Below are 24810 nucleotides of genomic sequence, written 5' to 3' on the forward strand. Positions count from 1 at the left end.
AATCCCACAAGCATATTTAGTTCGAAAACAGAAATGAACCGAATAAGTTTTGACAGGGCAAGAATATATTAACAGCAAATTGTGCCATTTGATTCCCACTTTAAAGTATTATTTAAGAACGTAGCAATTTATTACAACTTTGGCAATTTTATAATTCTCTGATTCTTTGGATAGAGTACATTGTAATATTTATATTATATATTTATATTTTTTGGTTTCATTTAATTTTGTTACCTACATCTTTGCACAACATACTCAAAATACACAATGGTAAGAACCAATACATTAGAACTAGTTTTCAGTAAGAACGGTGACAGTATTGCTAAATTATCATTTTAAATAGCCCATTCACACACACATTTATCAAGCTAAGCTAATACGTAATTTTCCATTACTTTTAAACATAAACAGTTAAACTTGTGCTTACAGTTGAAACATTTCAACTCTAATGCCTCCATGTGAAAAAGACAATTGCAGTGGCTTGGATCAAATAGTGAGAATGCCTGAAGCTTCTGTACACACTTAGTTTGCCTCTCATGAGTTGTTTGTGGTAGTTTTACAGTGTTACACTTTAAATGGAGGAGCCAAACACAGCATACTAAAGAGTCTTTTGTGTTCATTAGTTGCCACAGCGATCAGTTCACTACACAGCAAGTACTGCCTTATATGGAGGATACCTTTTGTATATCATTTTTCACTGACATTGTTTGCTTGCAGTTTCAAAAACAATCTTCCACAGGCAGTTAACATGTCAATAAATACCGCACCACATGAATGGGTAATGTTGGTCAACCCTTCACCCCGTGACCCCCCCACCCCCCCCATCCCACCCCTTATAACAATTTTGATTAAAATATTTTTTTTAAAATAAAGCGGTGAGATACTAGACTTCTGGCACCTTCTATATTAAACATTACACTGTGATTTAATCCTCTTATGCTGTGGAATATAGTTTTAAAAAGTCAGCCAGTAATTACAGTTAATTGAGTTGTCCAGTTTTTACCCAGAACCAAGTAGCGGAGTTCAACAGCGATCAATTTACAACTGTTTACCGAATTTGCATAGAAAACAATTTTATTTACTGAATGCACATAGTTGTTATAGCTTTGTACTTGTTTTTTTTCTCCCCAGGTCATATAACACAAATACATGCACACCTGTAACAACAAAAAATGAACATTTACAGTTTCAGCCCCATAGTAATCCTGTACATTTTGGGTTAGGATGAGGCAAATTAAATGTGATGCCTAGAAGTATTGATGTAAGTAAACTCATGCAACTGACTATATTAAATTAACTTCCTACGCATGGTTCGACTTTAGATTTACAGGTGAAATAGAAAGGACACTTAGGTCAGCTGTTTGTACTAGCCTGATGTCTGAGACCATAAAGCAGGAGATTCACAACAGTCCATGCAGGAAGAAAGATTTTGCTCAAGGCCATTAATCCATTTGTTTTCTTAGAAATGCTTACATTGCTACTGCAAAATTCCTTTTCATGCAATTTTGCTATCATGTAAATAGAAGTTACTAGTTTGGGTTAAACCGGAGTGCGACAACAGCATTACAAAATCAGAGAAATCCATCCTGTGCATGTTCAATCGATATTCTTATTGACTTTTAATGCTGAAAATTATTTTGGTACAGAATATAATTTTGGAAGAACATTTAATACTAGTGAAATGAATTTTTTCAACATAATTTTGAGACCTCTATTGACCAACATTTTGCTTCAACATTTATTTTTTTGACTAATTACTGAGACCTTGGCCGTAAACCTCAAAAACAGTGCTTTAAGAAAGGTGAATGCAGCCCTTTCTACATATTTTCAACTAATATTTCCATTTGACCATCAAGTAATAAGATCTGTTGTAGCCAATTTTAAACTGAGCAAATTTAGCAACTTGAGTAACTTTGTTACTAATAACTGATATAAACTACATTTTTCAGTTTATTTTGAATAATCTTCATGCTGACTTTTTAATTCTTCCCTATTTTCTCATCTCTTAATTCTTCCAATCACATTTTTCAGTTAAACAATAAAAATAAATGTTAATTATTTCCCCAACCTTGTTCTCTTGTTCCCTGATGAAGGTTACTGACAGGTAACGTTTTCCCAGGCCCTTACCAAAGTCTTTGAAGCTAGCTGCCGGGTGACCCATGCAATCTGGGTGCAAATTAAATACGCAGTCTAAAAGATTGCAAAATTTTGGGCGTGTGTTTTGCGCGCAAGCATAATATGCCCAAATCTCCTTGATCTTTTACGATAGTCTATCGATCCCTCTGCCCAAACGCATCTCCGTCCGTAATAAACACAGTCCGAAATAACTCACTGAATGTACCTCTCTTCAGAGCAGCATAGCCAAGATTGAAGAAATTACCAGATGGCAAATCAGGTGGAAAAGTAGAATATTATCACTCCTTGCATAAACCAGTGATTCTCCTCTGATAGTATTTAATTTTATTGTTTTTTCTGGGGTTAATTTACGAATTGTAGCTAACAACAGGGATGACAGATTTGTAATTTCATGTTCACAGATAAACCTTTAGAAAATAAATAACAGATCAGAGCAATCAACAGAAAATGCAATAATACATGACACTTCCTCTTGGACTGACTGTACAAGTGAACCGATTTGGCTGGGTGGTATTGCGAATATGGAAGCTTGCATAGCACAGTGCGTTAAGGGTTAGAGTCAGGTTTGAATCTCAGCAGGTACACTCAACCTTTCATTCTTCCAAGATGGATAAAATTAATATAATTTCCTAGGGTGCGAGGAAAAAGCAGGATACTCTGCACAGTGCTTGCCACAAGATCACCGTATCTGTCTTTGGATATTTCTGGCTCTTTGGCAATAGAAACAGGAATAAGTGGCAAGCCCAAACAGATCAAATGTGTCTATAAAGGAAACAGACATTAGTAGATTACCTTCTCTCTACTATAGGTATGGATTTTATAACTTTGCTAAATTTAGTTCTCCTGCAAAAGCATGAACAATATATAATCCATTATCGTGATGCCCTTTGATAAAAACAACTGGCAAACGATTATAATTAATAGAATACGACCTCTGCTTTCCTAATCAAAAGTCCATTGCTCAAGTTCAGTAAATACCAAACCAGCCAATTAAAATGCATTGTCTCAGCTAACTCACCCGCTTTTCATCTGTAATGATGTAGTTACGTCCATGTTTTTTTGTTAGATGTGGGGCAAGGACATCAAAACGTCGTCTGAACTCAGAAAACACCATGTGATCTGGGTAGCCTACAGATTACAATGAAAGAAAGGCACTGCTTACTTTTTCTTTTAAATTAATCACTCCACTTTGTCAAAAAGCCATACAAACTTTTGTTTTGATGGCAAAGGTTTAAAATGAAAAGGAGGGAAGCAACATTTTCAGTCTACAGTCCTTCTCTCCAATCACTGAGGAAATAATTACATAGAAACTTTGTTACCAAAGTGGTGTCAGATTGGCTTCTTGAGGAGGCTTGCACCATTTCCCAGAAATGGATTTTTAAAAAATTCGTTCCTGGGATGTGGGCATCGCTGGCAAGGTCGGCATTTTATTGCCCATCGCTAATCGCCCTTGAGAAGGTGGTGGTGAGCCGCCTTCTTGAACCGCTGCAGTCCCTGTGGTGAAGGTTCTCCCACAGTGCTGTTAGGAAGGGAGTTCCAGGATTTTGACCCAGCAACGATGAAGGAACGGTGATATATTTCCAAGTTGGGATGGTGTGTGACTTGGAGAGGAACGTGCAGCTGGTGTTGTTCCCATGTATCTGCTGCTCTTATCCTTCTAGGTGGTAGAGGTCGCGGGTTTGGAGGGTGCTGTCGAAGAAGCCTTGGCGAGTTGCTGCAGTGCATCCTGTGGATGGTACACACTGCAGCCACATTGCGCCGGTGGTGAAGGGAGTGAATGTTTAGGGTAGTGGATGGGGTACCAATCAAGCGGGTTGCTTTGTCCTGGATGGTGGTGAGCTTCTTGAGTGTTGTTGGAGCTGCACTCATCCAGGCAAGTGGAGAGTATTCCATCACACTCCTGACTTGTACCTTGTAGATGGTGGAAAGGCTTTGGGGAGTCAGGAGGTGAGTCACTCGCCGCAGAATACCCAGCCTCTGACCTGCTCTTACAACCACAGTATTTATGTGGCTGCTCCAGTTTCTGGTCAATGGTGACCCCCAGGATGTTGATGGTGGGGGATTCGGCGATGGTAATGCCGTTGAACGTCAGGGGAGGTGGTTAAACTCTCTCTTGTTGGAGATGGTCATTGCCTGGCACTTGTCTGACGCGAATGTTACTTGCCACTTATCAGCCCAAGCCTGGATGTTGTCCAGGTCTTGCTGCATGTGGGCTCAGACTGCTTCATTATATGAGGGGTTGCGAATGGAACTGAACACTGTGCAACCATCAGCGAACATCCCCATTTCTGACCTTATGATGGAGGGAAGGTCATTGATGAAGCAGCTGAAGATGGTTGGGCCGAGGACACTGCCTTGAGGAACTCCTGCAGCAATGTTCTGGGGCTGAGATGATTGGCCTCCAACAACCACTACCATCTTCCTTTGTGCTAGGTATGACTCCAGCCACTGCAGAGTTTTCCCCGATTCCCATTGACTTCAAATTTTACTAGGGCTCCTTGGTGCCACACTCAGTCAAATGCTGCCTTGATGTCAAGGCCAGTCACTCTCACCTCACCTCTGGAATTCAGCTCTTTTGTCCATGTTTGGACCAAGGCTGTAATGAGGTCTGGAGCAGAGTGGTCCTGGCGGAACCCAAACTGAGCATCGGTGAGCAGGTTATTGGTAAATGCCGCTTGATAACACTGTCGACGACACCTTCCATCACTTTGCTGATGATTGAGAGTAGACTGATGGGGCGGTAATTAGCTGGATTGGATTTGTCCTGCTTTTTGTGGACAGGACATACCTGGGCAATTTTCCACATTGTCGGGTAGATGCCAGTGTTGTAGCTGCACTGGAACAGCTTGGCTAGAGGCGCAGCTAGTTCTGGAGCATAAATCTTCAGCACTACAGCCGGGATGTTGTCGGCGCCCATAGCCTTTGCTGTATCCAGTGCACTCCGCCATTTCTTGATATCACGTGGAGTGAATCGAATTGGCTGAAGACTGGCTTCTGTGATGGTCGGGATGTCGGGAGGAGGCCGAGATGGAACATCCACTCGGCATTTCTAGCTGAAGATGGTTGCAAATGCTTCAGCCTTGTCTTTTGCACTCACGTGCTGGACTCCGCCATCATTGAGGATGGGGATGTTTACAGAGCCTCCTCCTCCCGTTAGTTGTTTAATTGTCCACCACCATTCACGACTGGATGTGGCAGGACTGCAGAGCTTTGATCTGATCCGTTGGTTGCGGAATCGCTTAGCTCTGTGTATTGCATGTTGCTTCCGCTGTTTAGCATGCATGTAGTCCTGAGTTATAGCTTCACCAGGTTGGCACCTCATTTTTAGGTATGCCTGGTGCTGCTCCTGGCATGCTCTTCTACACTCCTCATTGAACCAGGGTTGATCCCCTGGCTTGTTGGTAATGGTAGAGTGAGGAATATGCCAGGCCATGAGGTCACAGATTGTGCTGGAATACAATTCTGTTGCTGCTGATGCCCACAGCACCTCATGGATGCCCAGTTTTGAGCTGCTAGATCTGTTCTGAATCTATCCCATTTAGCACGGTGGTAGTGCCACACAACACGTCGGATGGTGTTCTCAGTGTGAAGACGGGACTTCGTCTCCACGAGGACTGTGAGGTGGTCACTCCTACCAATACTGTCATGGACAGATGCATTTGCGACAGGTAGATTGGTGAGGACGAGGTCAAGTAAGTTTTTCCCTCGTGTTGGTTCGCTCACCACCTGCCGCAGGCCCAGTCTGGCAGCTATGTCCTTTAGGCCTCGGCCGGTAGTGGTGTTACCGAGCCACTCTTGGTGATGGACATTGAAGTCCCCCACCCAGAGTACATTCTGTGCCCGTGCTAACCTCACAGTGCTTCCTCCAAGTGGTGTTCAACATGGAGGAGGACTGATTCATCAGCTGAGGAAGGGCGGTAGGTGGTAATCAGCAGGAGGTTTCCTTGCCCATGTTTGACCTGATGCCATGAGATTTCATGGGGTCCAGAGTCAATGTTGAGGACTCCCAGGGCCACTTCCTCCTGACTGCATATCACTACCGCCACCTCTGGTAGGTCTGTCCTGCCGGTGGGAGAGGACATACCCAGGGATGGTGATGGAAGATTCTGGGACGTTGGCTGAAAGGTATGATTCTGTGAGTATGGCTATGTCAGGCTGTTGCTTGACTAGCCTGTGGGACAGCTCTCCCAATTTTGGCACAAGTCCCCAGATGTTAGTGAGGAGGACTTTGCAGGATCGACTGGGCTTGGTTTGCCTTTGTCGTGTCCGGTGCCTAGTGGTCCGATGCCGGGTGGTGGGTCCGGTTTTATTCTTATTGTGACTATTTTTAGCGAGATTTTACAACTGAGTGGCGTGCTAGATCTAGCCAATTTCACTTCCAGGTTTTACTTTACAGTTGTAGAAATGCCATACAATGTGCATCCACCACCTATTACAGATCCTCAAACACTGAGGAACTGTATCCTCTATTTTACTGTACAGTTGTTATTCTTCTCTGATAGAATTAACTTTGTTTTATTTCTCTATTCGTCATCAGGATTATAGATTTAAAATGGTCAATACACTTAACGTTAAATATTTATTATATTGAAGATAAAAGGACCACGTCAAAGTATAACCTTCCTATTTAACAGCAATCAAAAGTTTTCTAACATGTGACACCCTCCAATATCAAAAAGCTTTAAGAACAATTAGGAATCAGCATCTTAAAATTATAATTATACAAGTAAGCAGTTCTTAAAACTAACATAAGCGTACAAGACCTTATCAGGCTTGAGTAGTTTTAAACTTTGGCACTGTGTTAATGAATTGGATACAAAGACAATACCTTTTAAGGGCTTACTTCTGTGATTAGGAAACTACAATCAACAGACACTTTCCTTATACAGACTTTGCAAACTGATCCATAAATATGAAATTAAACTGAACAGAACCTACCTTGTCTGTATATTCTAAGGGCATCAAGAAGTTTGCAGCCTCTAATCTGGGCTCGAAGCAGTGGTACATCTAGCTGCATCAGACCCGCTTCAAAGTTTTCTGCCTGGGCATCAGCTTCTGTGATTCCAGACTTCAGAGAAGGAGTTGGAGATGCCTTTGTTTCTGTAAAGGCATCAGCTTTTGGCAGCAAACAGTGGATAAAATGGATCTTAGACTTCTTGACTGTGTCAATGAGAGCATCCTGCAACAAAAAAACTGAATTAATCCAGGTATCAAAATAGCTTACATATTTTTCTATTAACTTATCGAAGACAAGGACATTTTATATGCTTTTTTTTTGCATTTCCTTCGTTAGAATTTTCAATCTAGAATAGAAATTTAGAATCCATAATTTGAGATAAAATTAGTGAACATTTAGAAATGCACAGGTTAATCAGTGCAGCCAGCGTGGATTTGTTAAATCTGTCAAATCAGACTTGAATTTAAGAGTTTTTTTTTGAAGAACTGGCAATTGGATAGAAAAAGCACATGCAGTAAATGCAGTGCATATGAATTTTCAGAAGGTTTTCGATAAAGTGCCCAAATTCACCAGTAAGAACTCATAACAACCATCAGAAAGATGAAATCATCAGTCCTTCTTTCAGAAGTAAATGAATCAAGACCCTAAAGGAGAAAGCGGGGTGCAACAACAGACTTGATCGTCCAATACTTCCATTAAAGACCTACTTGCGTATGAAAAGCAAATTTTTCTCTGAACCAAAAAAATTGCTGGAAAATGTTTTACTGAATATGATGCTAATTATGGAACATATAGATCATGCATTCCTTAGAGCAGTTGAGCAAACAATGGAAATATGTATCTAATATGCAGTCGGAACAATTTTGAGGCTCTAGGTTTTAGCATTAAAAAAATTGATGCTATTACTACAGCTTCAACATGGCAGCAGGTCTTATCTTAAATACTGATCGACAGTCAAATTAAAAATGATAAGTCAGAAAACTACAAATCCATCTAATATTAAAAATGAAGTAGGATTTGTTAAAACATTAGCAGTAAAACAGATAAAGGGTCATCACTGTTGTGATTTAAATGAACAAATATTTATTTTCCCCTGTAATTAAAAGCATTTAATTTATTATAGATGGATATTTATATATGGAATCTAATCCAGTTACATAGAGTTATAACTTACTGATGTTTGAGTTTTTTTAAAAACAATCTCTAAAGCTTTTAGGATTCAAAGAAAATTAAACTTGGTAACACTTCTGAGATTTTTAGACTTCTAGTGTTGTTGTATGAAGCAATTCAAATTACGATTGCAGTGAATAAAAATGGTGATAAGCAGTAACTGAATAAATATTCAATCATTCTTTATACGACCACTGTAACTGATAACTTATAGTACAATTTTCTTCCTGGCAAACATGCACCCACCCTAATCTTAAACACAATGATATTTAAATGTTGAAACTGGTTTATTGATTTACGAACCACTTGGAGTTTAATCTGAATGCAAGACGATTTCTTCTTCACAGCTGCTACGCCAGTGGTGAAAGTCTTTCTCATGCTCGTGGCTCTTCTCAAGGTAAGCTGGGATCCTCCCTCCAGGCCAGCAATTGAACCAGACAATACAGTGACTGTCCCAGCTCTGCCCATGAACAGATTGCTAATGATTTTCCTGAAAATAAATTACAATTGTACTGTAATTACATAACAATAAAAAGGCAGAAAAATACATTACAATTCAAAACCTGAGCCACCATCTGCACAAAAAGAATTAAAATTACATACTGGATCAATATTATTCGTATCGTACAAATACAGTACCAAATACTTTGCAGAAATGGCTATTGCTTACTTCTGCGAATCCTGTAGTAGGACAGCAGCATTTTGGGAAGCAGGGTTCTGTTTTGCATGATTCAACCAGCCTGTTGTGTCATACTCTACCCAATTGGTATTGTAACAATGTCCTAGGATGAAGTGATGAGGTTTGTTACATTTCAGCAATGGGCTCTGACCTGTAAGACAAGGAAACAAATTCAGGTAAGGTTTTAGCAGTTTCTCCACTCCCACCCAGCATACAATGAAAAGTAGTTATCGAGGTCAAATCATTATTCTCCAGATATGTAAAGCTAAGTGACATGCATATATTTTGATGATCTTTTACTCGAAGAGAAAAGTTACACTGCAGTATACATTGGTCAGACTTTTAAAAGGACACATTCTAAATTATTATTTGTTCTGCTACATTGCAGAGAATTTAATTATTTTATTTATAGTACTGCACCGTTCTTATCTCCATCTTGTGGACCATAGTATGTAAACAGTCGTTCTAAAAGCGTGTCTTCATTTCCATCAGGTTGTAGTGCTTCTTCATCCAGCAGCCAAAGCAACCCTCTTGCTTCATCTGTTCTGGCCAAAGTTCGAACCTACCAGGAGAAATACAAAGTAATGCATTACTTCTGAAATGTGTTCTCCTAGCAACAATTCTGCTTAGCTTTGTAATCTGTACAAGGTTTTCATTCATTTAATAATGTTACAGCAGAGAAACTTAATTCTAGATGAGAAAAAGCAATCTCTGACTCATTAGGAGCAATGATGAGTACAAAGTACACTTTAATGCATCAGAGACATGTATACACAGACACCGGTATTTTAAAAATGCACTGTATTAATAGTAATACTAATAGCACATGAATTTCTTTTTTAAAAAATCTTGATAGCATCAGACTTAATGGCAGCTATTCATCAATTATTTAACCACACAATTTAAGACACTTCGATGAGTGAATCTGATTGTACTTTCCATTATTACATAGCCAGGCTGGCTTCTGTAAAAGCTCTTTGTGCTTATCAGGCCAAATGTTGATTCACTTTTGCATTATGGTAGAATGTGAAGGACAATAGCAGTTAGGGCATGATTTTTTTATAATGCAGTGCTTTCATAAAAATAGTTAGCAAGCTACTTTTTGAACTCAAAACAATTGTACATTTACAAGTTTAAAAAAAGAACTTCCTAGTGAGTTTGCCTACAAATAAAAGGGAAATCCACTACCAACTGTCTCCTTAAATCCCTCTCCCCTACACCCTCCACTCTCAGCTTCAATGATTGCAAGGAGCTCATGGGCTTCTTTGTCAATAAAATTGAGACCATCCGTGTCTGATATTCCCCACTCAACTTCTTCTGCTGGCCCCCATGCTAACTGATAGTGTATGGATCCCTATCCTCAGACACTGTTCCTCTCCCTTTCAAAGCTCCCATCAACTCCCCTCAAAAAACCCACCCTCAGCACTGCTCTGTCCTTGCAAACTACCAACCAATCTCAAACTTCCCTTTCGTCTCCAAAGTCTTTGAACATGGTATTACCTCCCAGATTCCTGCCTATCTATCTCAAAATGCTCTTAATGAGTCCCTCCAACTGAAACTGCCCTAATCCAAGTCACAGATGACAATATCTGTGACTATGGTTTTTTATCCTTCCTCATCTGAGTTGCTGCCTTTAACATGGTCAAACACCTTTCTTCTATTATCCAACTCTGGGGGACTGCCCTCGCTTGGTTCCACTTTTATCTATTTGATGATAGCCAGGACATTTCTATAATGAATTCTCTTCCCACCCCCACACAGTAACCTCAGGAGTCCCCGAAGGATCCATAGTTGGCGTCTCTCCTCTTCACAATCTACATGCTGCCCCTTGGCAACATTATCATGGGGTCAGCTTCCACATGCACACGGATAACACCCAACTCTATCTCTCCACTGCCTGTCGGACCTCCAGTCTTAAATGAGCCACAATTTCCTCAATTAAACGTTAGAGGATCAAAGTCATGGTCTTTGCTCCTGAATACAAGTGCTGTGGCCTTGCTAACCCCATTCCCTTCCCCAGCCACTTAGAAACTGGAGAGGAGGATTGGACATTTTCCCATAGGCCTATTTGGTCATACAATAATGTACATGGTTTCCACACTCCCTGAAAACAAGATAAATGTTAACAGTACATTTTAACAGTAATATATTTTTGGGCATCTGATATTAAACAGCATGACAAATTTATAATGTTTTTTAAATCACGATGCCTCAGTTTCTTACCAGTGCCTGATGAGAGGCTTGATCTATGGCAGCTACAGAGAAAGAAGAACTGGATTCTACGTCATCTAATTCAAGCTCTATGTTTTCCTAGAGAGGATAGAGGTCAAATTAGTATGTCTAACTCTGATTACAGTTATGACTCTAGACAACTGACCAGTTGATTAGTATAGATTTATTGAAAAATACAACATATTGCTTATAATTACCTAAATTATGTAGCAAGACGTGAACAATAAAATAATTGTGTTCAAATTTCTCCTCTGCTAAATTTCAGAGATTAGAGAGGTTACCATTATTATTATTATAAGCCAAATAAATGCTCGCGTCTACTTGATTGCCTTAACATAATACAAAAACTTTGGATGTAAATTCATCGATCTTACTGGGTGAAAATGTTTAGTTTACTTTTTATAGACCACAGCCTATTATAATACTGTAAATTGTGCTTAATTTTATTTGTTAAGGGCACATGTGACAAACAGAATACCTCCTTATATCGATCAAGCTCTTTCAAAAATGTTCGCTCATAGAAGAGCATCTGTAGACGCTCCTGTGCGTAATTGTGGCAGAGTTCCTCAAAAGTTGCAGCTCTGTCATGTGGTGTGTTCTTTGGATTCTGAAATCCAGGGGTGTCCACTATCATTATTGAACAAAGTGAATGCTGAGTGGATTTAAGAGCCCTAATATGAATGAAGAGTAATGTCAGAAAAACCAAACCGTATTAAAATTACAGTATACACTTCTTGGCTTTATATATTTGGATATCTTTAATATTGGACAACAGAAACTTTGCAGGTGTAGATTTCTCAGCAGTTTGATTAGAGACTCTTATACATGATGATGAGCTTCCATGCATGTCAAACACAGTTGATGTTTCTGTAAACTTACATTTACAACAAGTTGCATTTATACTGAGCCTTTAACATAGAAAAATGTCCCACGGTGTAATCAGAAAAAGAAGTGGATGCCGAGCCAAAGAAGTTGATATTAGGAAGGGTGACCAAAAGATTGGTCAAGGAGGTGGGTTTTATGGAAGCTCTTAAAGAAGGAGATGGAGGTCAAGAGGCAGAGGGGCATAGGCAGGGAATCCCAGAGCATGGGGCCTAGGTGGCCAAAGGCACAGTTGCCAAAGGTGGGGTGAAGGGAGGGGGAATGCACAAGAGGCCAGAGTCGGAAGAACAGAGTTCAATAGGGAGGTTGAGAGGCTGGAGGAGGTTAGAGATAAAATGCTGTAACTTCTTATAAGAGTTTGTAGATATTATACAGTACATGTGCAGCTTCTTAAAGCCACTAGTGAAATTCAGTACTCCAATGATTAAGCAACTACCAATTGTATGAATTTTCAAAGATGACTATTTAACACACTCTTCTCTGCATTTACACTAACATTATATGCAAATCTGAGGAGTGAGAATAATGAAAGTTTCACCTATTAATGAGCGAGATTAGCAGCATAAACAGCTCTCCATATAAACTGGATGTCATTCCTTCTAGACATTCCATGGCTGTTATCTTGGGGCCTATTAAAAATACATACATAATGAAATTATACATTGTTACCTGGGTCCATGCACAGTCTTGTTCCTTTTTTTGATACAAGTATATCCTAACTTCCTGATGATAGTTACAATATGTAGAATGCATACCTATTATATCAATTTGGCAATTTACACAATTTTAACAATGCTAATGTACTGCCTTGTGTGTTTAATAAATAAAATGTTATTTCCATAATACTAATGAAAGTAATTAATAAATGAAATAACAAAAAAATTGTAAATTTAGATACACACACACACACACACATATATTTGGTTTTAGTGATCACCGCTTGTACTGATAATTTCCTTTTAATGATCGATCTCTCCTTGCCAAACTTGTAACCCATATGCATCTATGTGATTGTGTCATTCATAAATCAGTGGGGCTCAGCTGTATTCATAAGATGAGCACTCAAGAATGCCCGGTGTGTAAATCTACCAAGTAAAATAATTTCACAGACATGCATCATTAACCACTTCTGTAAGCATGCTTTACAGTACAAAATGGCAAGAAAGCAGGCTTATTACACCAGTAGATGACAACTTCACACTACCCCCAACAACTTGCATTTATATAGTGCCTTTAACATAGGAAAATGCCACAAGGTGCTTCACAGAAGTGTAAGCAGACAAACATTGACACCAAACCAAAGAATGAGATATAGGAATGGGTGACTAAGAGCTTGCTCAAAGGGGTTGATTTTGAGGAGAGGTGGTGAGGCAGAAGGTTTGGGGAGGGAATTCCAGAGCATAGGGCCTAGACGGCTGAAGGCATGCCAACCAATGGTGGGCCAACGCAAGTGGGGGATGTGTAAGAGGCCCAAATTGGAGGAATGCAAAGCTCTGAGGGTCGTAGGGATGGAGGAAGTTACAGATAAGGTGGGATGAGGCCATGAAGGGATTTGAACGCAAGGATGAAAATTTTAATTTTAAACTGGAGGCTTGGTAGACTGACAGCCAATGTTGGTCAGTGAGCACAGGGGTGATGGGCAAGCAGGACTTTTTAGAAAAAAGACTTGTATTTATATATTTCACAATCTCAGGACGTCCCAAAGCGTCCAAAAAAGTACTTCTTAAAAAAAAACGTGGTCATTATTCTAACAGGAAATGCAGCAGCCAATTTGCGCACAGCAAGGTCCCACAAACAGAAACGTGATAATGACCAGATAATCTGCTCTAAGTGTTGGTTGAGGGGTAATTATTGGTCAGGACACTGGGAAGAACTCCCTTGCTCTTTGAAATAATGCGATGGGATCTTTTACATCGATCTGAGGGGCCATTCAGGGCCTCCATTTAACGTCTCACCCGAAAGACTGCACCTCCAACAGTGCAGCACTCCTTCAATACTGCACTGGAGTGTCAGCCTGGATTATGGGCTCAAGTCTCTGGAGTGGGACTTGAACCGACGACTTTCTGACTCCAAGGCGAGAGTACTCCAGAGGTAACGATGCGGGGGTGGGAAACTGGCCTCATGCAGATCCTCCAGGAACAATATGGAGAAATGTAACATGCTAGAACACTGAAGACATTCTGAAATTGATAGAGTGTTTACAGATTTAAACATAATAGAAATGTCAGCAGAATGGATTCCAAAAATGACAAGAATGAGGGCAATTTCAGCTCAGTGTAGTTTCAGCTTTGCTCACTTGGTAGCACTTTCACCTAAGTCTAAAGATCATAGAATAGAATCATAGAAAGATTACAGCAAGGAAGGAGGCCATTCGGCCCATCGAGTCCGTGCCAGCTCTATGCAAGAGCAATCCAGTTAGTCCCACTCCCCCGCCCTATCCCATCGCCCTGCAAACTTTTTCCTTTCAAGTACTTATCCAGTTCCTTTTTGAAAGCCATGATTGAATCTGACTCCACCCACCCCCTCGGGCAGTGCATTCCAGATCCTAACCACTCGCTGTGTAAAAACGTTTTTCCTCATGTCACCTTTGATTCTTTTGCCAATCACCTTAAATCTATGTCCTCTGGTTTTTGACCCTTCTGCCATTGGGAACAGTTTCTCTCTCTACTCTGTCTAGACCCCACATGATTTTGAATATCTCTATTAAATATCCTCTCAACCTTCTTTGTTCCAAGGAGAACAACCCCAGCTTCTCCAGTGTATCCACGTAACTAAAGTCCCTCATCCCTGGAATCATTCTAGATGTGGCTTCCAGTCCCACTCCAGACTTCAGCACATAATCTAGGCTGACATTTCAGTGCAGTACTAAAAGAGTACCAGATTATCAGAGGTGCCATCTTTCAGCTGAGTAGTTAAACCAAGACCATGCTCAGGTAGACATAAAAGATCCCGACACTAATCGAAACACATCTGGAAATCCTGCCGGTATCCTGGCCAACATTGCTCCTTCAACAAATACCATCGAAAATAGATTATTTGCAGTTTTTGGAACCTTGCTGTATGCAAATTGGCTGCAATATTTGCTTACATAACAGTGCAGCCCTTCAAATATAATCCAATGATTGTAAAGCACTTTGGGATGTCCTTAGGCACTATATAATTGCAAGTTCTTTATTTTTCCTTTAATTATGCTTAGCTAAGTTCAAGAGTGTAAGGGGCACAGCAAAACATAGTAATGTGTGCTTCTATGTGGCAATCAGTAGACTGTGCTGCTCAAACATGAATATACCAAAATCAAGTGTGCTGACATGTTAAATAAAAGGTGCATAAAAGCGTCATTTAAAATTAGAAAACTTCCTGAAGTGATCCAATAAACCATTTTTAACATTAGCAGCTTTGACTAAACAAATTGTTAGGGTTTTACCTGAACCATCTCCCTGTCCACATTCATCTGGTCCTTGCCGGAAGGAAGTTGATCTCTGAAGTGCACCCTTTGGCTGATGCTTAAAAAGCGCAGTAGACAATTCTTCTAAATTGCATCCCAACAGATAGGCTGCTTTCTGGCCCCATTCATGTTTGGCAAACTGTCTCCTCCCAGCTTGAATTTGCAATAATAAAGAACAATCAGTTTAATGGTGATGCTCAGATCACTGCAATGTCAATAAAAACATACATTTTAGATGGAAAAGATAACTGAACTGAACAAAATGGCAAAATGGACAACATTCCAACAGCACCAGACTACTGAACTGTTAACTTGAGAACAGGCATTTGACTCCAAGACCTGACTAGTACTTGCATTCATGCTTCCAGTCAGGTATATTTGTTGCATATATATTATTAATAGTGGGAGGGAAACGCAGCCAACTGGGGTCCCTTTCTTTATCATTTTAGGTTAACTCAGATTTGGGTACTCTCTTGTAGGCACTTAAATTATATTACACAGAAAAGGCTGTGTAAGGTTAAGGAGGAAAACTATAATAGGAATTCCACTCTAATTTCTTACAACCTAATTTAAAACTGCACTATAGAGAAAAGATTTAAACAGCAAGATCTAAAATAATAATGTATTTCAAATGAAAAAAAACACAAATGCACATCCAGATATATATGGAAGACATTGTAGGTACATAAATCCAAAATAAAAAGAATAAGACACAATAAATGTAAAAATGAGCAATCTTTTGTTGGGAGAGGAAGGACATTTGCTAAAGAAGTGAGAATAGTTTACTTGGGGCTACTTTGAAAAATGTCCTCAAGTGCAATGCTGAAAATGAAGTCACAAGCTTATTTCTATAAATTAACCCCTAATGTTCTGCAAGTAAATCTTTTCTTACCAGCTTATAGCACTCAGCGCAATCAACTAAAACATCAGCCATTTTGTTTTGTGACAAGTTGAAGTTTTGTTTCCAGATTAGATTTTTTTTAGCATTTTTTTTATTGTGTCTTCATAATAGCAGAGAGCACTTCTCATAAAATAATACGTTCATTCTATTTCAGTTTTAAATTGGATAAGAACAAAAAGGAGGCATCACAATTTTTCAGCAAACTAGGATTTATGCTGCAAAATATAAGATTGCAACAAGATCAGAGACAAATAAAATCTGCACATGCATTTCTGAACATGTGTTATGTGAGCAGCTAACTTTTCTCAAAAAATTGCGTAAAAATTTTAAAAGCTCATAGGATGTTCAAGGTAGCTTTGCACTAGGCTAGAGTTTTCATAAGATAAATATACATGAGGGAAGCCATTCAGCCCATTTTAGTTCATCCATCCAGAACAACCCTACTGTCCCCCTCCCTGCCCCCATCACAGCAACCAATTGTTTCTTAAATGATTCCAGGGTTTTTGCTTCCATTACTTGATGAGTGTTGATCACTCATTGTGTAAAGAACATCCTGACATGAATCCTAAACTTGCCTTTTACCAGTTGGAAATCTGTGTCTTCTTGTTCTAATATCATGTTTTAGTTTGAGGTAATTTTCTGGATTTACCTTTTCCATACTCTGACATAACTCTTATATGATCAAGGTTGGATAGCTGAAGTCCGGTTTTTCATCATACTTCAGTCCTCATGGCTTTTTTTCCCGAATTGCTCCCTTATGTCTTGATGATCAGAACTGGATACAGAACTCAAGATGTAGTCTGACCAGAACATTATAAAGTTCCAGCAAAGCTTCAACTGACTTGTCATCTACAGTTTTGGCTGTATAGTTCAGTGTTTTATTTGCCGTGTTGATTGCTGTTCTACAAAGGTTGTTTATGTTGAGCATCAGGTCTAATAAGAACCCAGATTTATCTCAAATTCATCATTAACTATTTCAATACCAGTCATGTAAATACTAGTATCAGTAATGGTGGCCATGAAACTCCCGGATTGTCATAAAAACCCATCTGGTTCACTAATGCCCTTTAGGGAAGGAAACCTGCTGTCCTTACCCGGTCTGACCTGAATGCGACTTCAGACCCACAGCAATGTGGTCGATTCTTAATTGCCCTCTGAAATGGCCCAGCAAGCTGCTCAGTTGTAAAATCTTGCTAAAAAAAGTCATCATAAGAATAGAACCGGACTGACCACCCGGCATCGGACCACTAGGCACCGGACACGACAAAGGCAAACCAAGCCCAGTCGACCCTGTAAAGTCCTCCTCACTAACATCTGGGGACTTGTGCCAAAATTGGGAGAGCTGTCCCACAGACTAGTCAAGCAACAGCCTGACATAGCCATACTCACAGAATCATTCCTTTCAGCCAACATCCCAGACTCTTCCATCACCTTCCATCGACAGACCAACCAAAGGTGGCGGTACAGTGATATACAGTCAGGAGGAGGTGGCCCTGGGAGTCCTCAACATTGACTCTGGACCCCATGAAATCTCATGGCATCAGGTCAAACATGGGCAAGGAAACCTCCTGCTGATTACCACCTACCGCCCTCCGTCGGCTGATGAATCAGTCCTCCTCTAGGTTGAACATCGCTTGGAGGAAGCATTGAGGGTAGCAAGGGCACAGAATGAAGTCCTCCACCCAGAGTGGCTCGGTAGCACCACTACTGACCGAGCTGGCCGAGTCCTCAAAGACACAGCTGCCAGACTGGGCCTGCGGCAGGTGGTGAGCGAACCAACACGAGGGAAAAACTTACTTGACCTCGTCCTCACCAATCTACCTGTCGCAAATGCATCTGTCCATGACAGTATTTGTAGGAGTGACCACCGCACAGTCCTCGTGGAGACGAAGTCCCGTCTTCGCACTGAGGATACCATCCAACGTGTTGTGTGGCACTACCACCGTGCTAAATGGGATAGATTCAGAACAGATCTAGCAGCTCAAAACTGGGCATCCATGAGGTGCTGTGAGCCATCAGCAGCAGCAGAATTGTATTCCAGCACAATCTGTAATCTCATGGCCTGGCATATTCCTCACTCTACCATTACCAACAAGCCAGGGGATCAACCCTGGTTCAATGAGGAGTGTAGAAGAGCATGCCAGGAGCAGCACCAGGCGTACCTAAAAATGAGGTGCCAACCTGGTGAAGCTACAACTCAGGACTACATTCATGCTAAACAGCGGAAGCAACATGCTATACACAGAGCTAAGCGATTCCGCAACCAACGGATCAGATCAAAGCTCTGCAGTCCTGCCACATCCAGTCGTGAATGGTGGTGGACAATTAAACAACTAACGGGAGGAGGAGGCTCTGTAAACATCCCCATCCTCAATGATGGCGGAGTCCAGCACGTGAGCGCAAAAGGGAAGGCTAAAGCGTTTGCAACCATCTTCAGCCAGAAGTGATATCAAGAAACAGCTGAGCACACTGGATACAGCAAGGGGTATGGGCCTCGACAACATCCCGGCTGTAGTGCTGAAGACATGTGCTCCAGAACTAGCCGCGCCTCTAGCCAAACTGTTCCAGTACAGCTACAACACTGGCATCTACCCGACAATGTGGAAAATTGCCCAGATATGTCCTGTCCACAAAAAGCAGGACAAATCCAATCCAGCCAATTACCGCCCCATCAGTCTACTCTCAATCATCAGCAAAGTGATGGAAGGTGTCGTCGACAGTGCTATCAAGCGGCATTTACTCACCAATGCTCAGTTTGGGTTCCGCCAGGACCACTCGGCTCCAGACCTCATTGGTCCAAATATGGACAAAAGAGCTGAATTCCAGAGGTGAGGTGAGACTGCCCTTGACATCAAGGCAGCATTTGACCGAGTGTGGCACCAAGGAGCCCTAGCAAACTGAAGTCAATGGGAATCAGGGGAAAAACTCTCCATGGCTGGAGTCATACCTAGCACAAAGGAAGATGGTAGTGGTTGTTGGAGGTCAATCTTCTCAGCCCCAGGACATTGCTGCAGGAGTTCCTCAAGGCAGTGTCCTAGGCCCAACCATCTTCAGCTGCTTCATCAATAACCTTCCCTCCATCATAAGGTCAGAAATGGGGATGTTCGCTGATGATTACACATTGTTCAGTTCCATTCGCAACCCCTCAGATAATGAAGCAGACCGAGCCCGCATGCAGCAAGACCTGGACAACATCCAGGCTTGGGCTGATAAGTGGCAAGTAACATTTGCACCAGACAAGTGCCAGGCAATGACCGTCTCCAACAAGAGAGAGTCTAACCACCTTCCCTTGACATTCAACGGCATTACCATCACCGAATCCCCCACCATCAACATCCTGGGGGTCACCAGTGACCAGAAACTTAACTGGACCAGCCACATAAATACTGTGGCTATAAGAGCAGGTCAGAGGCTGGGTATTCTGCGGCGAGTGACTCACCTCCTAACTCCAAAAAACCTTTCCACCATCTACAAGGCACAAGTCAGGAGTGTGATGGAATACTCTCCACTTGCCTGGATGAGTGCAGCTCCAACAACACTCAAGAAGCTCAACATCATCCAGGACAAAGCAGCCCGTTTGATTGGCACCCCATCCACCACCCTCAACATTCACTCCCTTCACCACCGGCGCAATGTGGCTGCAGTGTGTACCATCCACAGGATGCACTGCAGCAACTCGCCAAGGTTTGTTCGACAGCACCTCCAAAACCCGTGACCTCTACCACCTAGAAGGACAAGAGCATCAGGCACATGGGAACAACACCACCTGCACGTTCCCCTTCAAGTGACAAACCATCCCAACTTGGAAATATATTGTCGTTCCTTCATCCTCGCTGGGTCAAAATCCTGGAACTCCCTTCCTAACAGCACTGTGGGAGGACCTTCACCACACGGACTGCAGCGGTTCAAGAAGGCGGCTCATCACCACCTTCTCAAGGGCAATTAGTGATGGGCAATAAATGCTGGCCTCGCCAACAATGCCCACATCCCATGAACGAATAAAAAAAAAGTGTAGGTCATCCATATCTTATGTACAGTCCTTTACACATGCCCATTTTAAATGTCATCTGCCATGGTTTTACTCACTTATATATTTTGTCCAACTCATTTAGTCGTACCTGTGCTGCCTCCTTAGAATTAACCAGCCTTCCTATCAGTGCAAATTGGTTAAATTTGAAGATAAATTTCTCAATTCAACTAAAAACACTCGGGGTTCTCGACAAGCAGCCATGGGACATCCCTTTCAGAATTCGTCCTCTCCCTCCCCCAACATAATTCCTGTAACAAGTAACTCATGCCATTTACTCTTTAGCCAATTTTTCATCCATCCCTGAATCCAATTGTTTTGAGCTTTCCTGCAGAAATGTGTCAAATTATTTTTTTGGAAATCTAGGCATATAACGTCATAGGGAATGCAAGAGTCTAATTAGGACTTCACTTCCTCCTTCCTTTGATTGATCAAACAGGATCTTCCTTTACTGAATTCATGTTGGCTGCTGGATAGGTTATTATTGCACAAGAAATCCTCAAGTTTGCTCTTCATAATAAATTCCATCATTTTACCTGGTATTGAAGTAAGATTATTAGTTCTGTACCGCAGCAGGTACAAACTCCTGAAATTACTTTGTATCACTGCCCTCAGGCGCCTTGTTAGGACCCCAACTCCTGACTTATACTGCCACTTCATTGTCAAAGCACAGCAGAAAAACCATTCATACTAATACAAAAGTGGCAGCCCAAGACACTGCTGTTCCCAATATTTAAATGAGTTTGATGCACTGCTTTTTCCTTTTAGAAAACTGAATTGAGTATTTGGGGAATAAGACATCCTCTGAACTGACATTACAGCCATCATAAAAATGCCAGTTTTGCAAATCAAAAACTTCATGTTAAGCTCAAAAACATAGGTTCACAAACTTTTGCAAAACTAGATTGATGCGATGCACTGAAAGTAAGGCTTTAGAAATGGTCTTGTGTTCAAGGCCACTCACTAATGGATTTTCCTCCATTGTAGCCAGGGTTCATTCACAAGATCTATTAGCAATACCTCTTCTCCCAACACAGAGGAAAATCCATGATGAAATTTGGTTTTAAACTCTATCCAACTGATTCTACTTCAGACATGGTTTAACAATTTCGCTCAGTGAGATCTTTCCCATTGATCTTTACCAAATGGAAATCTCTTCCATGTACGTGTTGTTATTCAGCTAGAGTGGCAGGCTTTAGGTCCACATTTTTAAAAATTATCAGGCTGTCACTTGAAGCCTACCTAGAGCACTATGTTGAACTGTTTCTGGAAGAATGAGTCCTAAACTTATGAAGGGATCAAGCTGGGCCTCCTTGAGAAAAAGAGTTCCTCAGAAAAAGGTATTATTTTGTGCCCATTAAGGATTAATTAAAGTAATTCTGCCTTCCTCTCCATTAACTTTGATGATAACTGTGAGCATTTCTGGAAAAGGATGAAAAACATACAAGAGCCTCCTTGGCATGGTATGAAGAGGCCAAGTAAAAACGCTATGTGGTCTTGGCTTGTAGACCAGGAGGCTCTCATTTACAACTGTGGTGAACTGGCCAATTTTCAAGGTTAACTATATTTCTGAAATATCATAGCAGTTAACCTCCTCATATTGAGTCCACTGATGGAACAGTATCATACTCTAGTGGAGAAGATTTGCCACATGACCAGCTCCTACCAAGTTATAAGCTACTAAGGACACCTCTCAACTCCTACACCTTTGCTGCTTCATGAAAGTGTTTGATGAACCAGCAGAAAGGTTTCTGGATGAGCGACTACTTCTCTCTCTGCACTGGGAGAATAAAGGACAGTGTCACCAACAATCAAACTGCCTGTTGAATTGGCAAAAACTGTGCCATAACCTGAACTGTAGGCTGCTGACACAAAAATGTACTAAATTAGGAGGGACAGTAAGTAGCGCAGATGGGAGCAGGAAGTTGCAAAAGGACATAGGCAAATTAAGTGAATGGGCAATACTATGGCAGATGGAGCTTAATGTGGGCAAGCGTGCGGTCATCCACTTTGGACCCAAGAAAGATAAATCAGAGTATTTTCTACATGGTGAGAAACTAGGAACTGTAGAGGAGCAGAGGTTTGGGAGTCCAAGTGCACAAATCGTTTAAAGCAAGTCGACAGGTACAAAAAACATTCAAAAAGGCTAGTGCAATGTTGGCCTTTATCTCAAGGGGGCTGGAGTACAAAGGGGAGGAAGTTATGCTTCAGTTGTATACAGTCTTGGTCAGACCCCATCTGGAGTATTGCATTCAGTTTTGGGCATCACAGGTCAGCAAGGATATATTGGCCTTATAGGGGGTGCAGTGCAAATACACCAGAATGATATCAGGGCTTAGAGGGTTAGATTATCAGGATATATTGCATAAACTTGGCTTGTATTCCCTTGAGTATAGAAGATTGAGGAGTGATCTCATTGAGGTGTTTAAAATGTTAAAAGTGGGAATTAAGAAGAAGGGGACATAATATTAAAATTAGAGCTAGGCCATTTAGAAGGTAAATCAGGAAGCACTTTTTCACTCAAAGGGTAGTAGAAATCTGGAATTCTTTTCCCCCAAAAGGCTGCGGATGCTGGGACAAGACTGAGACCGACAGATTTCTGTTAGGTAAGAGTATCAAAGGATATGGAACTACGGTGGGTAAATGGAGTTGAGGTACAGATCAGCTATGATCCATGAAGGTAGCAGGACAGGTAGATAAGGTGGTTAAGGAGGCACGTGGGATACTTTCCTTTATTAACCGAGGCACAGAATATAAGAGCAGGGAAGTTAGGCTAGAACTGTTTAAAACATTAGTTGGGCCATAGCTAGAGTACTGTGGACAGTTCTGGTCACCACATTACAGGAAAGATGTGAGTGCACTAGAGAGGGTACAGAGGAGATTTACGAGGATGTTGCCAGGACTGGAGAATTCTAGCTATGAGGAAAGATTGGACAGGCTGGGGTTGTTTTCTTTGGAGCGGAGGAGGCGGAGGAGAGATTTAATTGAGCTGTATAAAATTATGAGGGGCCTGGATAGAGTGGATAGGAAGGACCTATTTCCCTCAGCAGAGAGGTCAATAACCGGGGGCATAGATTTAAAGTAATTGGTAGAAGGATTAGAGGGGAGTTGAGGAGAATTTTTTTCACCTAGGGGGTGGTGGGAGTCTGGAACTCACTGCCTGAAAAGGTCGTAGAGGCAGAAATCCTCATCGTATTTAAAAAGTGCTTGGATATGCACTCGAAGTGCCGTAACCTACAAGGCTAAGGAACAAGAGCTGGAAAGTGGGTTTAGGCTGGATAGCACTTCTTCGGCTAGCACAGACACGATGGGCCAAATGGCCTCCTTCAGTGTTGTAAATCTCTATGATTCCATAATTGAATGGCGGAGCAGGCTTGAGGGGCTGCATGTTCCGATGCATTCCAGTATGAGTTATCATCTTCAGGAGAGGTAAAGGGAGAAAACCAGTAGGGAAATTGGAGAATAAAAAAATATGGGCTGCTCTACTCATCATATAATCTTTCTTGCAATGGAGATACTGAATAAATCACTTGGGGACAGACCACCATACTAACAGTAGCTGGCAATTTGCATAAAACATTTGAAAATCTACATCTGCAATAAAATGAAATTAGATGACTATATGCATTAGTAGAGCTTCATAGAATATATTAGATGAATGATTGTTGACATTTCAAAGTGAAAGGAAATCGAGTATAAAAAGCCTCTAGCTCTATTAATTGTAAACAATTTTCCAACACCAAGTTATAGTCCAACAAATTTATTTTAAATTCCACAAGCTTTCGGAGGCTTCCTCCTTCGTCTGGTGAACGGTGTGGACACCTGACCATACCGTTCACCTGAGGAAGGAGGAAGCCTCCGAAAGCTTGTGGAATTTAAAATAAATTTGTTGGACTATAACTTGGTGTTGTAAAATTGTTTACAATTGTCAACCCCAGTCCATCACCGGCATCTCCACATCATAGCTCTATTAAGACCTACACCTTGTAGAAAACTAATGATATTTCAAAGAAAAATTGCTTTGCAACCAAGAATATAAACATATATAATGATGAACAATTTTTACCTTCATCACCATCTGTGTTGTAATGGAACAGCATGCAACATGCAAACAAAAAAAGTGTTAGAAGGCAGTTTCACTTTTAATATTCATCAGTTTAAAAAAAAACTATAACACTGCAAAACAAGCAGGTAAATGCTAATCATTTAGACCAACAATGCATATTTACAGCAATTAGCTCACGCAAAAAAGTACATGCAAGAGTTCAAATTGAACACAATAAGGCTAGGATTTCAGATACAGATGCCGCTTAGCTTAGAAAACAAATTCTAATGAGCATGTTTATTTCAGCATTACCAAGTAGCTCATTGTAGTGTAAAT

General features: G+C 41.0%; 1 protein-coding gene across 6 annotated transcripts in view; it reads right to left on the minus strand.

Annotated features, from left to right (window-relative positions):
* The window catches only part of myo18ab (myosin XVIIIA b), a 204240-nt gene that overhangs the window by 63117 nt on the left and 116313 nt on the right, over positions 1–24810 (minus strand). For all 6 annotated transcript variants that reach the window (XM_068008247.1, XM_068008246.1, XM_068008243.1 and 3 more), the window contains 9 exons: positions 15481–15654; positions 12595–12685; positions 11653–11845; positions 11166–11252; positions 9363–9504; positions 8934–9093; positions 8567–8753; positions 7075–7315; positions 3155–3264 (listed from right to left, as the gene is read on the minus strand). In XM_068008247.1, coding sequence (XP_067864348.1) covers positions 3155–3264; positions 7075–7315; positions 8567–8753; positions 8934–9093; positions 9363–9504; positions 11166–11252; positions 11653–11845; positions 12595–12685; positions 15481–15654 — 1385 coding nt within the window. The remainder of the gene's footprint in view (positions 1–3154; positions 3265–7074; positions 7316–8566; positions 8754–8933; positions 9094–9362; positions 9505–11165; positions 11253–11652; positions 11846–12594; positions 12686–15480; positions 15655–24810) is intronic.

The sequence above is a fragment of the Heptranchias perlo genome, chromosome 28 (assembly GCF_035084215.1).
Source record: "Heptranchias perlo isolate sHepPer1 chromosome 28, sHepPer1.hap1, whole genome shotgun sequence".
Taxonomy (NCBI): domain Eukaryota; kingdom Metazoa; phylum Chordata; class Chondrichthyes; order Hexanchiformes; family Hexanchidae; genus Heptranchias; species Heptranchias perlo.